Below are 16,378 nucleotides of genomic sequence, written 5' to 3'. Positions count from 1 at the left end.
ACCATTTATAGCCGTTTTGTTTTTGGAAATTTGTTTTTGTAAAATTTAATAATTTATTAACATTAACTATATATTCAGTTATGACTCACGTCCATAGCATGTTATTTTTATATGTATTCATTATACTATGGTAACTTTACATGGGTATTATTTAGTTACACCATGCATTTAGGATACTTACTGTCTGTAGAAAAACTCCATATTAAAATTCAGAGAAAAATATCTGCCCAACAATGGCTCAGAGCAGCCTCATACCACTCACATAAGAAAACAATGTGAAGAGTATCTTGATGGACATCTTAACACTGTTCATGAAATTTACTTTTTGACTAAGATGTTTTATACTGTTTTCCACACCAGAATGTATGTTCTGATTCTTACTCCCTGGAAAATGGGGGGTGTATAATGGAAATGTAGAAGGGTTTCAATCATATCTGCAGGTACTATGGATAGAATTTTCCAGGAGCCAATATTCTGAGGAAAGGTACAATTTCTTCACCTGTTGTTCTATGTTGTGGTATTGTTTCAGCAGAAGTACTTTAAAATCAACTTAGAAGGAATAGATAGACGATTACTTCTGTCATGAAGTAACTGACTTTCTCTAGTCAAATATATAGAAAATGAATGTTGAAGATAGCCTGTTATATATCTGTGTGTTTATACATGGAGGAAATGGAGGCTTATACATATTTTGGGAAGCTAATGGAGTGGGCCAAATAAGTTACCTACATGCATGGAGCTGTGTTCTGAAATTTGTAACAAAACCCAAACATCCTGAGTACACTGGCCTGCCTTGTACCCAGATGTTTGTCACTGATTTGCAAATGATTTAAAATAAAATAATAGTTTTATAGAATTTATGACTTTTAAAGACCACGTTATTATTTTAAATAATTATTTTGTAACTCTTATGACTAGATGCACTACTCACTGGCATGGTCTGATTGATATACAAAATAAATTTGAATAAGTGCAAATAAGTCAGCCCAGAGAGAGAAAAACAGTAGGTTCCTAGTATTCCCATTGATTTGTATTTTATAAAGTTTGGCTTTATCCAAGTATGATGGGCCCTAGTCTAGGGCCCAAGTATGATGGGCCTTAGACACTCCTGGGGTGCTTCTACACCTTTGGGGATGCCTTTCTGTCCCAGACCCTTCTCTGCTGTCTGTTGCTTGACCACTGAGAACTAGCTGAGGTGAGGTGTGTGTTAGAGGCCACATCTTGTCCTGTGGGTTCTCGGCTTTAACTGTCTCTATCAGGCCTTGCCAACCATTAGCAGAGGAGATTTTGCCAGCTAGAAGGATCACACCTTTGTTCCATCATGTGCTCAGAAATGATGGATCTCTCTTTCCATAGAATGGGGCAAGTTTGAATGGTACAAATACTCAGGAATCCTCACTGACATCAATGATTTTATAAAAAGATAACCAAAGGATTTATTATACAAAAAAAGAACAAGCATAAGAAATCAGTAACTATATACTGAGATGCAGACATAAAAGTAAATAAACAAAAAGAAATATCAGAACAATAACCTGTTCTTACCCTGCAGCGAAACCCAAAGATGTGCCCCTTCACCAGGTTAGAGAGTAGATCCTGTCTCTAACTTCATGGCTATTCATGCAAGTCATCCCTTCATTTCTGGGGGATGAGGAGGGCACACTATGCCAGTAACTTCCTGCCCCCTTCCCACTCCCCAAGGTACATGTTTACAAGACTACAAAACTTTTATCCTTTTCAGACATGTAGATTCACTAATGCGATAAGTACAAAGTAAACCCTGCAGCCCACCCCCCTCCCTGCCACCAGAGTGGTCAGGTGTAATTCTTTTCACCTTTAAATAAAAATTTATCGCTGTCTGGATAGATCCTGGCTTCTGTCCATCTGGGGTAAACAACCCAACCCAAGTCAAATGCTAGTTCTCAGCGATTGTCTCTTCTAAGTGTAAATACAAGATACCCTCGCCCTACTCATTCATTCTCATTCATTCATGGGGGAATCCACGAATACTGGGATCAGCAGCGGGAGCCCAGAGGTGGTAAGCTGGAAGCTCCTGCAGCTGGCGGCGGCACTGTCAGCAGGGTGTGCAGGGTAGAGACAGACTTTTTTCTTAATGTGGACTTGTTAATGCCATACATTCTACCTGCCAAGGCTGCATTAAGTCCACTTGCAAGCTTACTGAATGTAAAAGTATCACCAGAGTGCACCACAAATATTTCAAATCACAAATCCGCAAATAGCGAGGGTTTCCTGTAGTTAAGGGCTACTTAAATGAATCTCTAACCTCACAAAACAACCTTGGCTATAATATTGAGATTTATGAAAGTTACATTTATATCAAATGCTATAATATAGACATAAACAATACAACTGAACACAGCTTAACACTTGCTACAAATGGAGACTAAACACCACAGGAGTATATTGAATGTAGGAGAAAATCCATGCCTGCCACAAAGGGGATCTCAAAGGAATTTGTTTTTGGGGTCAGTCCTTGACATCAAGCCCATATCCAGCTTATACTTTAGAAAAATATTTTTTTATCCGTAGTAAAAATCACTTCTCAAGATGTGCCTCTTCTTAACTCCCAAGGCCCTTTCCCCCTTTTTCTTGTGTTATCTAAAAGGTTCTCTAAACAATTGTGGTTCTCTATAGCTTTTTTCTTTCTTTTTATATTTCTGTCTTTATAATAAATGATCCTAATCCTTTCTAATCTCTGTGTGTGTGGAAGTTTGTATTCCTTAAATAATTGTTGTTGCCATTCTTTGGTATTCTACATCTTGTTTGGGATGGGATGAAAAGGTGTGTAACATTGTATTAGAGTATAAAATGGTGTTATATTCAGGTGCCCAGTAGCAGGATCTCCTACAAAGCATGAATTTTTGGGTAATTAAAGATCCCAATGACCTTACCACCTGTGTGGTTTGCAGGCTTTAATGTATTTGTCCCCACAACACCTGCATGAGGAAGTACTATTAGCCTCATTTAACAGATGGGAAGGTAGAGTAGGCTTATAGTACTATAATTTATAATATAGCATTATGCGTTATGTATATGATAATGATAACATATGATGAATTGCAAATTGTGTATAAAGCATGCACATATATGTGTGATATTTATAACCTGTAATATAACATCTATAGTATTATAAAGTATTATATTAATATAAATTATAATATCCAGGGTTCATGTATCTGCTTCTCAACTAACATCATACATAGTATATGCCAATACTGGCTAACAGTGTCCATGTGCTGTCTACATTGGCCACACAGGCAATCCCTACATGAAAGAATGAAAGGACACCGATTCAAGAAACGCACACAAGCACATGGTGGAACTCATTAGCTTCTCCGAATCATCACCGACTTCAGAGTACCTTTATTCAAACAGAAAATCTTTAAAAACTACCTTGAATGTGAAATTACAGAAAAGAAATTATCCACACATTGGATTGTATTAATCATGGTGTCAGCACGGGGACTGTGGATTCTTATCCCAATACCTGGATTTTTACTCCAGTGCCATGCAACTAGTAACCACCTTCTTCATTCTAAATGGTTTAATCAATCTACTTATTACCATTTTTAGCAGTGTTCCCTTCCTTTTTTCCCCTTCCCTCTGTATAAAACCTTTTCTTTCAACAAGTCTGTTCCTACAAGCAGATGAAGTAGGTTGTTATCTATAAAAGTCCACACCTTGTTAAACCAGTTATTCTCCAAGGCTAGGGACAGAAATTACACACAAACCAGTGTAAGTGATTGGGAACTGGTTCAAACCTGTAACACAACAGAAGTTCAATGCATAGAAGCTGCTTTTAAAATGGCTGAGATTGGTTAAAGATAAACCTGGATGGATGTAGTATCAGACTTAACTGATTTAGATTAAATCAGTGTATTGAACTTCTGTCCCAAATCCTTTCCAGATTCAAGTTAATTCACAGTCCCCCAGAATCCCAGGATGCTTTGTACTTCTGCCACAAAGTCCCCTTCACAGAGTGGGCAGGCTAGCCTTGGCCCAAACTGTCTGCTGTAGCCGAGCAGGGAGGTGTGCTAGCATCCACTGGCTTCTAGTCTGAGCCACTGTAGGCATGTGGCTGTGATTCTGGAATCAAAAGTGAATTTGTATTCACTTGTTTATTGGTTCAGTCTACACAACTTAGACTAACCTGCGAAGACTAAATCGATTCAGCCTTAGGCTTTTTGATTGTCTTTACTTAGCCCAAGGCAACAGTTGGCAACCTTTTTGGGCTGTGGGCCAGATTGACCTAGTTCAGGTCAGAGATGGGAAAACAGGTGCTAGGACCCAGCCACTGCTGCCAGTTTTCCCTGTGGCAGCCTGGGGAGAGGGCCCACTGCCAGAGCAGCACAGGGCCCATGGCTGCTGAATGCCACTGAAACATTTGGGAACTAGGTCATATGGCTCTGCAGATCAGATCTGGCCATGTATTGTAGGTTGCCAACCCCTACTCTGAGGTGCTGCCCTGCCCCCTGCCTGACTTCAAACTAACACATCTCTGTTTTCATTTTATGGGAGGGAGTATAGACAGAGAGAATTAAGTTATTTACCTGAAACTAGATGTATGAGTGGGGAAAGTAGGAGAACCTGAGTCTCAGAGTCCCAGTCTGCCTCGTAACCAGTGGACAATTTTTGCATTGTTTATGTTCCTATGACAAGTGTGTGCAGCAAAATCCTATGTTTATTTACATTTTATTTCAGATCTCTTCCCAATTTATCAAGGTCATTTTGAATCCTACCCTGCTTTTTCTAAGATGGACACTACATAAGCCTTATTTTTCAGTCTTCTAGGATCTCACCTCAGGGTCTGCAGTAGTTTATGCCAGTTTCTTGAGTCCCTCCAGAATGAATCTCATCAAGGAAGATAAGCTGGGGATAGACTGACCTGGACAGGTTTGCAAGGTGGGCAGATGAAAACCTGATGATGTTTAATACTGAGAAATGTGAAGTGCTCCATCTGGGGAGAAATAATCTGCAACATACTTGCATGATTAGTGGTGCTACACTTGCTAGCACCACAACTGAAAGAGATCCAGGGGGTCATGATAGATCACAGAATGGGCATGAGCCACAAATGTGATGCAGTAGCTGGCAAAGCGAATAAGACACTGGCATGCATCAACTGATATGTCTCAAGCAAATCAAAGGTGTCATCCTCCCACTCTACTTGGCTTTGAGGCCACAGATCGTGTACTGCATCCAGTTTTGGGTGCCACACTTCAAGAAGTATGTGGGGAAGCTTGAGAGTGTCCAAAGGAGGGCTATGCGTATGATTAGAGGTCTGGAGAGCAGGCCATATGAGGAAGGGCTGAAAGACATGGGACTGTTCAGACTGGAGAAGAGAAGACTTAGAGGGGACTTGGTGGCAGTGTATAAGTATATAAGAGGCACACATCAGGGCCTGGGAGAGTATCTGTTTAGCAGGGCACCCTAGAGGAAGACTAGGAATAACGGTCATAAATTGCTAGAGGATTGCTTTAGCTTGGAGATAAGGAAAGACTTCTTTATGGTTTGAGTGTCCAGGCTCTGGAACAGACTCCCCCCCCATAAGTGGTACGCTCACCTACTTTGGAAATCTTCAAAGAAACATCTGGATGCTCATCTTGCTGGAGTCATCTGACCACAGCAGTCTTTCTTGCCTAAGTGCAGGGGGGCTTGGACCTAATGATCTCAGGAGGGTCCTTCCAGCCCCTAACATCTATGAATCTAAGCCCTGCAGATTTGAAAAAAAAATCTGGTTTATTTAAATAATTTCTAATTTTTTCTTTCCTTACTCTGATGGTTGGCCTTTTATGGGATGCTTGAAGTAAAAAATAATGTACAAAGTTATCATCTAATTGGAATAACCTAAGACTTGATGTGATAGTTCACCTGACTAGATTATTAATATGGATAGCTATAACTTCTTCAGGAAAGAGAAGCATAGAAAAGGCGTAGTTTTGAATATTGTAATGCGTGTGTATATACACACTAGTCCTGATGTCTAGAACGAAGTGAAAGGATGTCCCTGTTGAAAATCTTTGGGTTAAGGTAAAAGGGAAAAATGGCAGAAACTGTGTCATGATCAGTGTTTATTATATATCTCCAAACCAGGAGGAGAAGGTTGGTTGAAGATTTAAAGCAACTGCCTGAATCAGCCAAATTACAGAACCTCATGGTTATGGGAGACTTTAATTACCAAGATATGTTTTGAGCAGGAAATGCAGAAAAAGCCTAACAAGCTTGCAGAACATGTTGGGGAAAAGTTTTTAGCATAGCTGATAGAGAAATTAACTGCGAAGAAATTCTCAGTTGCTTCTTGCTGATAGGAAGGAAATGGTTGAGGAATGAAGGTGGAATGCAACTTAGATAACTGATCGGATAGTGATAGAATTCCTGATTCTAAACCAAGTAACTAAGCGGCACAGAAACACTAAACCTAGGAAAAGCTGACTTTAACAAGCTCGTAGGACTAGTAATACTCCATAGGAAGTAAGTCTAAGAAAAAAAGGAGTGCAGTTCTTGGTTACAACCCATGATTATTGTATTAGTATGTTGGCATCTTAGATAATTAGCTCATTATATCACTAATTGTCCTTCTTATGTCCTTGTTAAGATTTCCAGTATTTCTACTTATTTCTGAACCTTTTTCCAAATTATCCTACTCTTTACTTCCTTGTGGGCTTTTTTGTATCACTTGTTGAATGTAATTGAAGTCACACTCCAACAAGGCTGTTGAGTCTGCAAGCAAAGATACTCATTCTTTTCTTCATTAGGCGAGTCCCATTTCAAGTTGGAAGGACTTCTTGAAATATCACCCTATGGTCAAAGAAGCCAAAGCCCTGCAATGACACCATCAGTACAGGTACACATTGATGTCCAGGATTCACCTGCCCACGACTTTACCCTTGAATGGAGGGGTACATTATAACAAAATTTGAGTGCTTGCCTTAACTCTTATTTCAAAACCCCGTTGTTACCAACTGTCCTCAGAATAAAGCTGTTTTTTCCTTAGCAAATTGTAAAATGAAACCAATTCTTCTGGCACAGTAATTCTTTAAATGAGATGCTATTTGGAAGTGCTTCACTTCTTGTTTTTTTTTTTAATTTGTGTGTAGGTCTTCCACAATCCTGGAGTGCACTGCTGTACCTTTCAACAGGCAGGCACTTTTAGGCACCCAGATTCACCAACTCTCACCTTTCCGCTGCTGCTCTAATCTACCTCTCTGCCCTGCTGGGAGGGGGTGAGGAAAGGTTTAGGGGATTTGGGACTAAAGTGACATAATCCTGATGGTGGGAGTCCTCACAGCCCTCTAGTGGCCTTTGGCTGGAAATCTATAGCTGAATTCAGCCACAGTGGTTTTGAAGCATGCCATCCTGAGAATACTCTCGTTGCAGCAGTGATGTGAGCTTGAGTGCCCAGAACATGGGCTGCTGCTGTGGTGGTGGTGATGATGTGGGGTATCTGGGGGCTGCCTTTCTGATGCCTACTCTGAGTGCACACCTTTGGCTGGTGCCCTGCTCACCCACCCTAAACTATGATACAGGCTTGCATAGTCATTTGTTCAAGCTGAAGCAAAAATTGTTGAAAGCTTGATGAAGATTAGCAGCAATTTAGGAACATGGCTGAAAAATTTCTGGTTGCTACTTCAATCACACAGATGGCTGCCAGCAGCAGCCACTTTTTTTAATCCTTCTTTCTCACTTCCCCACCTTGGCACCCTGAGCTGTTGCCCTTATTCCCCTACACTCCCCTTCCTCCCTCTCCAGTTATGTTACAGAAAAACAGGCATGGTCACATTTCCTTATTCATGCTTTCATTGCTCAGGTCAGTTTTTTGCCCTGACTTAACAATTATATGATTATATCAGGGTCCATTAGCACTCAAAATGAAGTTAGTTTTGGCTTACTCCTTAAACTGAGAAACAGCTTTGATGGTTTATTTAGCTGTCTCCATTCTACAGTTTCATTTGTGATGGTGCTATTAGATAACAGGCCAGTTCTTATTTATTTACTTTTTTGAGATCTCTTTTGGAAAGGACACAGCTTATGATGTAGATAATTTTTTGCAAGAAAGTGAGTGTTGACTTGCTTGTTGCTTGCTTGTTTGCAGAGTTATCTACTGTCTCATGGGGTACAATATCCTTTTAGGACTGTATGCTGAAAGGCAAAGAAAAGTCTGTTTTTCAGGCACAGACTGGCTAAGGGCTGACAATGTAAGTATACACTATCATAGTTACCTAAAAACTCACTCTTTCAATTCATAGCCTGCATACATAGTTTAAAAAGAAAGTAAAGGGCTAGTTATTTTCCTAAAGTAGATTAAGCTTAATATTTTGCTTTCATTAACAAAATGTATGCAGAATAGAGGGGGAATTTGATTTGCAATGGCTTAGCTATGGCCTCACAAAAATATCTGTATAACTTGAAAGCATGAGTTTCCCCATGAATATACTTTTTGTTTTGACTGCATGTTGTATACTGATTTGCTCCATCTCAACCGTCAAATGGAGATGTTCTTCCAAAGGGGTACAAAGAAACAGTAGGATATATACAATACAGTACTCATGTTGGAGATTTGCTCTTATTTAATTAAAAAAATGATGACTTTTTATAACATGCTCACCCCTCTACCCAGGCAAAAGAGAATCCTTTAATTTGTGCATGATTTTCATATGCGAGTCCCAGTCACAATAGCCTCAATTACATTTATTCATTTCTATGACCTTTTTCTTTCTTTCTTGTAAAGTGATCCTATCTAGGGTCAAAACATAAACATCTGTATGTTTAAAATGACTGCAGGATAGCCAACTTATGTCCTGGTCAACACTGGAGATGCACTGATGCATAGATCTGATATTGGCTCTGTACTGACGCAAAGAAAATTGGCTGTATCAGGAATCGGCACAAGTATAAATGCCTGTGCTTGTGCACAGCTGCAGCGTAGCACTTGGGCAGCAAGGAGCAGAGCCCAGCAGCGTGGAGAGCTGCCTACAGCTGGTAAGTCTGGGAGGGGGAAGGGAAGGGGCAAGGGGGGGCAGATCAACCCAGTGGTGAGGAAGGGCTGGGGCAGGGGCAGGCACTGCCTGGCTGGGGCGGGCCAGGGTATGGGATGGACCTACAGCACATCGGGTGGGGGGCAGGTCCCACCACTGTGTGCACCCAGGGAGGGCATGTGCCCCTGGATCTGGGCAGGGCAGGCGGGCTGCAGCTATGGGCTGGAGTTGGGGCTGCACTGGGATTTTCTCACCGGGGGGTAGGGTTGGGGCTATGGAGGGGGCTGAAGCCATCCCATAGTGCCACTTCCTGTGGCACCACTGCTGCACGCCTGGTGCAGCCCCATCTCTTCTTGATATGTGGGGGGAGGCTAGGGTTGAGCTGGGAAGAGCTAGGGCTGTGCTGGGCATGCAGCAGCAGTGGTGCTGGGAGTGATGCTACAGCAAAATTAGGGGTGGCTACAGCCCACTCCATAGCCTCTGCCACAAGCCCAGCCCCCATTGAGAAGAGCCTGGCGCAGCCTCAGCTCCAGCCCGCAGCTGCAGCCCGCCCGCCCATCCACCCAGATCCAGGGGCACACCCCCCCCCGGTACCCTTATGGAGGGCATGCAGCAGTAGGAGCCACCCCCCAGCCCCAAGCTGTGGTTCTGTACTGTGGCCTACCCCTCCCAGGCTGGGCAGCCCCTGCCCCTGTCCCCTCCCTCACTGCGGGGGGGGGGGGGTGGGTGGGGATGATATGCCCCTCTGTGCCCCTCCCCTTCTACCACAATGGACTTACCAGCTGGAGACAGCTCTCCATGCTGTATTAGTAATTGGATCGGTAGCAGCCAATATGCCTCCTTAAAAATCGGATATTGGTATCAGCCCCCAAAATCTCTATCGGTGCACCCCTACTCAACACATATATAAATTACTTTCATTTAACTAAAATTATTATGATACTGAAATTACACACATTGATTAAAACACCTGTGCAAAGACTGTCATACTGGTTAACTTGTATCAGTAAATTTTAAGCAGCATCAAAACAAGGGAGCTTATAAAGGTGTTATTCTCCAGTAATTTAGCAGTGGACTATTCATTCTCTGAAAATTGTGGTGATTATTTTATTCCTTGCAAGATAAATTTTCCTGACTAATAGAAGACATACCAGTAATGTTACTTTCAGATTCTTAAAAATTATAACATTTTGCTGGGAAGCAAAAGTGTTTGCAACTTATAGAGAAATTGAGACTTCTGGAAACATCTGAAGTTGCTTTACAGTTTTGCAAATACTTGTAGCTAAAGGCTTTTCTTTAGACAGATTAGGTAGACTGATTCTTATATTGCCTCCTATTGTTGCCAACACCTGTTCAAGAAATAGAATGTGTAACAATAGGCCTTATGCTGAATTAAAGAACTTCAAGAATAATTTTATCAGTGGTTCAGAAGGATAAGCATTCTGGCTGGCTGTAGATGACCAAGTGAAGCAAAGACAAAAGCTTAGGTAGAGTTGACTAATATTTAATAGTCTGATCCACTTCTAAGCTCTCTTGAAGAAAAGTTAGTATATTTCTAAAAACTCTTGCTTTATAAAAGCTTAACCCTTGCTTTATAAAAGTCACCCAAAATATATATAAAAGTGTTTTTATGTAAAACTTACCTATATTTTGGCCTGATCTTGCTCTGTTGAAGTCATTGGTTGTTTGCTTAAAGTCTTTGTGAACAGACCTGTTTACGATTCTTCAGATTACAGCTGCTTTCTAGACTCAAACCTGTATCCATTAATTTTGTGTCTACTTTAGAAGTGGATCCAGACATCAGAAAGTAGTTCTTGGAGAAGTAATGCCTGTCTTTCCACTGTTACTCCCATTGCTTTCAAAGTATGCTTTAATTTAATATGTATTTTACAATGTTTTATACCAAGATAATTTCACTCATGGTATCATAAGTAAAATGAAAGCACATAGCTTATGCATCTAGTAGCCAATTCAAAGTTAAGAAGCTCAATTAGCCTGATTTTTCAGGTCAATAGACATGACTATTTGCTTTTAACTAGGAGAACTGCACCACTTTGCTTCACATATTTCATATTCTCCAGGAATCCCCAGCTTTACCTAACTCACTTGATAAATGTTTTAAGGCCAGGGATACTCAGTTCAACATCAGCCTGACTGCTTGCTCTAGGGCATTGGTGCTCAACCTTTTGTACCTGCAGGCTGGATGGACAGTGCCCCATCCATCTGTGGGCCAGATTCTACCAGATGTCTCTTTCCAATCTGGCACTTGTGGGGGGATGGAGGGAGGTGTGGTAGGTACCATTTGGTCATGCAGAAGGTGGCATGGGGCAGCCTGACCCTAAGTCTTAGGGGAAAGGGAGCATGGTTTGGTCCTATGGGGGGGAAGGGAGTGTGACATGGCCCCATGGGGGGAAAGGAGGTATGGTCTGGTTCTAACTTGGTCCTGCAGAGGGGGAGGGGACGTGACCCAACCCCATGGGGGGAGGGGATGTGGCCCAGGCCCATGGTGGGGAAACGGGTACAGCCCAGCTCCAATTGGCAGTGCAGAGCTTGGGGTTTGCGAATATGGTGGAGCAGGGAGGGTGGCTGCATTAATGGCCACTGCTCCCCCACCACCAAATTTCCCAACCCTCGAGCCGAATATGAAGGCTTCATGGGCTGCATCTGGCCTGTGGGTTGGAGGTTGAGCACCCCTGGTCTAAGGAATCATGTTTCAGTGAACTTGTATATTGCATCTAGTTTACACAGCTGATAAAGTATCTCACTTTAAAACTCTTATTCTCAAGGTGGTAAATACTTACAACATGGCCTTGACTCTCAATAAAACATTTATCAAGGTAAATTGTGTAGAGATAAACTGATGGCAACAAGCCTTTATTTTCTTCCATGTCTGGTTGCTCTCCTGTAGGCTGCTTTAAGTGTCACTAACAGTTGCAACAAACAGCTACTGCTTTCTGACTGAAAATTGCTTTTGCTGATTTGGTTTATGCTTGTAGAAACAATTTCAGACATTATAAACACTTGTTCCCTGGCTAGTTGGGTACCTGGGAAAACGCCAAACAGGAAAAAATTACAATGTGATATCATTAGTTTCATATGGAGCTACAAGCTCAGTGTAATTATTCAATTTGAAGAAATGAAAAGTGACAATCTAGGCTTACAGCTGTTGCTTGATTTGTAGAAAGGATATAGGTAGCATACACTATAGTTGAAAAAACTGCACATTTTGCTGCAAGCAAACCAAAAAGTTTAATACTTTTTTATAGCTTATTGAAGGATCATATATGCAAGTGAAAAACAGAGTGAGGCAGAAAACACTAGAAGTAGAAATGCATACAGAAAGATATTGTTTGTTCACATTCAAACTTTGAAAACTGTCTTTATAGCATTTTCCAAAGTTAGGTATATTTGGATTATTTTAGGTCTCTAAGTATACATTTTATTCAGGAACACTTTTTTTCCTTCTTAATACACGGAAAGTTTATGGAAAATTGCTGTTTTACAGATATAAAATATGCAATGCCATTTATTTTTAGTAATGCTATAAATACATATCGTGCAGTTGTTTTTTCAAAATTTAATAGTTCTTACTGTAACAAAGTTCACGTTCCTTAACTATTGTTGTGTCTTTGGTATTTCAATAAATATTCAAATGAAGCTTTTTGAATTATTTTTTCCTCATTTCAGTCATTCTTTCCACTGTTCCCCTGCAGTTTTTTATTTCAATTTGTCAGATCAGTGGTGAAACTGGGTCTGAAAAGTATTTTCACTCATTCATTTTTGTGTTCTATGTTTGCTAGGTGTTTAACTCTAAAATTCTTTATCTTTAACTTGTGCCTGTGGTACTCAGGATTCCCATGACTTCCAAGATCAGATGTCATTAGATGTATTTAGTCCAGCATGGATATGAGGAGTGGTTATGCTAAGAAAATATAAATTGGCCTTTAAGACCTCTGACTTGTAAAATCATAAGAAAATGGGCATCATGCTAACAACTAGGTTAGTTGAACTGTCATTTTAAGCATGTACCAACTAATGCGGATGTGTGAAGTTGGCCCTATTTGATTTGGATTCTGATTCAGCGTGAACTGGGGACAGCGATTCAATTAGTTGATTTGGATCACTGTCCCCAAATCTGAAGATTCGATGCTGATTCAGAGAATCGGTGATTCGGCCATAGACACAGCTTTAAATGTTTTTTCTGCATACCTTAAAGTACCAGGCACGGCTCATGAGCGCTGTGATGCTGGGGTGGATGGATCGTCGCACAGGGAGTACTTCTGGTCCACCAGTACTTCTGGTCCACTTCTGGGTCCACCGGGGAGCATGCAGGAGGGCCCCCCATGCCTCTCTGGCTCAGTGATCAGCTGCAGGAGGACCCCAGGTGCTCCCCCAGACCCTGGAGGCACCAGTCACTGAGCTTAGGGGCCATAGGGGGGCCCTCCTGTGCACTCTCCAGCAGACCTGGAAGTGGACTGGAAGTGCTTTTAATCCACTTCCGGGTCTGCTGCCAAGCACGCTGGGGAGCCCCCCCCGTGCTCCTGTGGGATGCTCCATGCACCCCAGCATCGCAGTGTTCACGAGTTGCCTGCTACCTCGAGGTATGTAGAAAAAACATTTAAATTTGTGTCTGTTTGAATTCCCGAATATTTCCAAATCGGTTCAGAGGGTTTCAGTTCGGTTCAATCCTCTGATTCGATTTGGATTTGGAGATTTGGCCGCTGAATCTCCACTGAATCAAATCAGGGACTGAAACTTTGCACAGCCGTACCAACTAATGCCAGTTAAATACAAGTTTAATAAAAAATCTGTCCATGAGTTTGCAGTGACTCTTTTCCAGCTTCCATAGATTGGATTTTTGTTAGGAAAAACACACCATTTATTTTTTCTAATTGCTTGTAAGTCACAGAATCCTCCAGACATTTCTTTCTTTTTGTCTTGGATACCTGGCATTCCTCTGGCTGAGGGGCCATTCCTCTCAGTTGCCTTTGCTATTGTTCAGTTTTTCCTCCCATTATAAACAGACAGTGCCTTGATGCCCACCTTTCCACCTGTGTCTGGCAGTTGTTCTTAACTGTGCATACCTGAGTCCCTTGGCTAAAGCATGTCCAGAATTATAAAGGTATATGTAGACAACATAATATAATCTATACAGTGATAAAAATGTCAAAAATGTAAACATTATAACATGGGGTTTTCAGTGTGACCACACATGCCATATCAATACAACAAAACACAAGACAACATTTGTGACCCCCCACGACCCTCCAGAACATAACAGGTTCTTAACACTCCGTATCTTCACTTGGTACCAGTTTCTGGTACAACCAAGTAGGTGAGCCATTGTTGCTACAAGGAGTGATTTTAACAAGAAGCTGTGGCAACAGGAATGCCATTTGTAAGGTGGTGTTTGCCTTTCTCAATAAGTTTATCTTTCTTCTCTCCAAAAGAGCAGAAGTAAATATCTCTTTCCAGCTCTTTACCTGTGTTCATTTTCCTATTTCTGTTTCCCTGCCTGCATCATCACTTATTTCCCAGAGCTCCACAGCCTGTTTGTTTTCTACCCACTGCATTTTGAAGCCCTGTTGATGTGCCTCAGCTGCTGTGCTCCTGTCGATTATAGAATTAATGACAAAATGCTTCTTTAAAAAAAATTAATCAGAACATTTCTGCAGAAGGGAGTGAGGGATCCTCATGTAATCAGTTTACCTTGAAAGAGGGAGGATATTCAAACATGTAAATGAACAGACTGTAAGCTAGTACAAAGCTTAGAAATGCCAGCCTGCCACGTTTTTAAAAGAGTGAGTTATTTTATCTTCCTAGTCTTGTTCTGCATCTCAAATGTTATTGAAATGCCTTTGTAAAAAATGGAGTAAGTCATTTTATTACAAAATAAGCTATAAATCTGAAGGGTTTTCAGGCCCCAATTCATTGTGAGCTTTTAAACTCCTCTTTAACTTTATGGGTACTTATGTGCTGAAATGTATGTGTGCATGTAAATGTTTGCAGGATCAAGACCTTCCATAGTGAAATTTTTCCTGCAGTTACTGTTTTTGGGTCCCAAATAAAGGTAATAAAATAGGAAGTATAACTAACTTACTTTCTAACTTGCTGCTAAGTAGAATGTAAATGCAGCAGTGATCTAAGTTTATATCAAGTTAATAGTGGTTTTTAATACTAAAAATATATGTGTTACTAACATTTTCTGTAGATCCATAAAAACTCTTTCTAGAAACAAGTAGCAATACAAAATCACGTAATTTGCCCAAAAATAAAATACATTTTTAAGTTTCAGTTGGCCAGAAACAGAATTTGGAATGGACTTTTGTAGTAGAGTATAACCTACCGACCTGAAGAACAACTCAGGGAATTGTGTGATTACAATGGAAGTGGGGTAAGCAGCAATTTAACATAGGAGAGATTATAGGAACATTGTATTTGGTATTGAGTTACAAGATTTTCACACCCTGACTTTTGTATTACCAATTTGAATGAAGAGGCAGACCAGACTGAAACTGTTGATTGTCACGCCTGATTTAGTGTGGGAATTGGTTCAGGTTTCCTAGAATGACTTTTGCACTTTAAGATTTTTTTCCCCCAATAAATCTTGACTGCCTTTCTCGTATGAAACCAAACTGGGAACCAGGTCAATTAAACACAGTTTAGGGTTTTTTTTTGTCGATTTGTTTACATATATACTGTTTTTGAAACCAGCTAGGATTTACCAAACCTCTAAAAACTCCTAACTACCTAATCTGAATGGGGACTGAAGAGACAAAATAATCCAGGAGAAAATCAGTCCTGGTAGTCTATTAATTCCCTAATCACATGAGGAGTTTGAGTGACAGCTTCTACCCCATCAATAATATTCCCTGGAGGGATTGCTAAGTAAACAAGATGCTGATTCTGGAACAATGCCTGCTCCAAAAGCTTAACATCTGTGGCCTTAAATTGCCAAATCCATCTCCTCAGTGGCCCTGTGTGCTCACCCTAATGCCAACTGAGATACACAAACAAGGTGGAGCCATTTATTTTAGCTTAAATATCTAAGAAGATTTTTATGTTGAGTAAGGTTTGCAGGGTTACAGTTAGCATTAAAACAGTGGAAAAGAGGATTTATGTCCTATATTTCAGTCCCAGAATATGAATTAGAGTTCTAAGTGTTGCCATATTCCAAGGTTGGCAAATACTTCTTGGGATATGGCAGTAATGTATTGTGGGTTTACACTCTGTTTTGAGCTAAATTGATTAGTGTGTCTAAAAATGTGTATAAAATCTCTATATTTTATCAGTGCAAACCAGCCCATACATCTTAATATTTGAGACACTTGCAACTGTGGTACAAAGACATAAATTTTGTTTGCAGTACTATTTGCTCTGAT

General features: G+C 40.8%; 1 protein-coding gene across 6 annotated transcripts in view; it reads left to right on the top strand.

Annotated features, from left to right (window-relative positions):
* The window catches only part of PRKD1 (protein kinase D1), a 279,741-nt gene that overhangs the window by 26,043 nt on the left and 237,320 nt on the right, over positions 1–16,378 (top strand). Inside the window, exons 2-4 of one of the 6 annotated variants that reach the window (XM_019496201.2) lie at positions 4,805–4,923; positions 6,777–6,865; positions 8,114–8,216. The exons of 3 other annotated variants lie outside the window; for them this stretch is intronic. In XM_019496201.2, coding sequence (XP_019351746.1) covers positions 8,130–8,216 — 87 coding nt within the window. In that variant the 5' untranslated portion in view covers positions 4,805–4,923; positions 6,777–6,865; positions 8,114–8,129. Of the gene's footprint in view, positions 1–4,804; positions 4,924–6,776; positions 6,866–8,113; positions 8,217–8,802; positions 9,001–16,378 lie in introns of those variants that run through there. 2 more of the 6 variants (XM_019496202.1, XM_059723015.1) reach the window with 2 other exon arrangements.

This window comes from Alligator mississippiensis, chromosome 2 (assembly GCF_030867095.1).
Source record: "Alligator mississippiensis isolate rAllMis1 chromosome 2, rAllMis1, whole genome shotgun sequence".
Taxonomy (NCBI): Eukaryota; Metazoa; Chordata; order Crocodylia; family Alligatoridae; genus Alligator; species Alligator mississippiensis.
The sequence above is the reverse complement of the archived record's forward strand: the minus strand, read 5'-3'. Positions and strand labels throughout refer to the sequence as shown.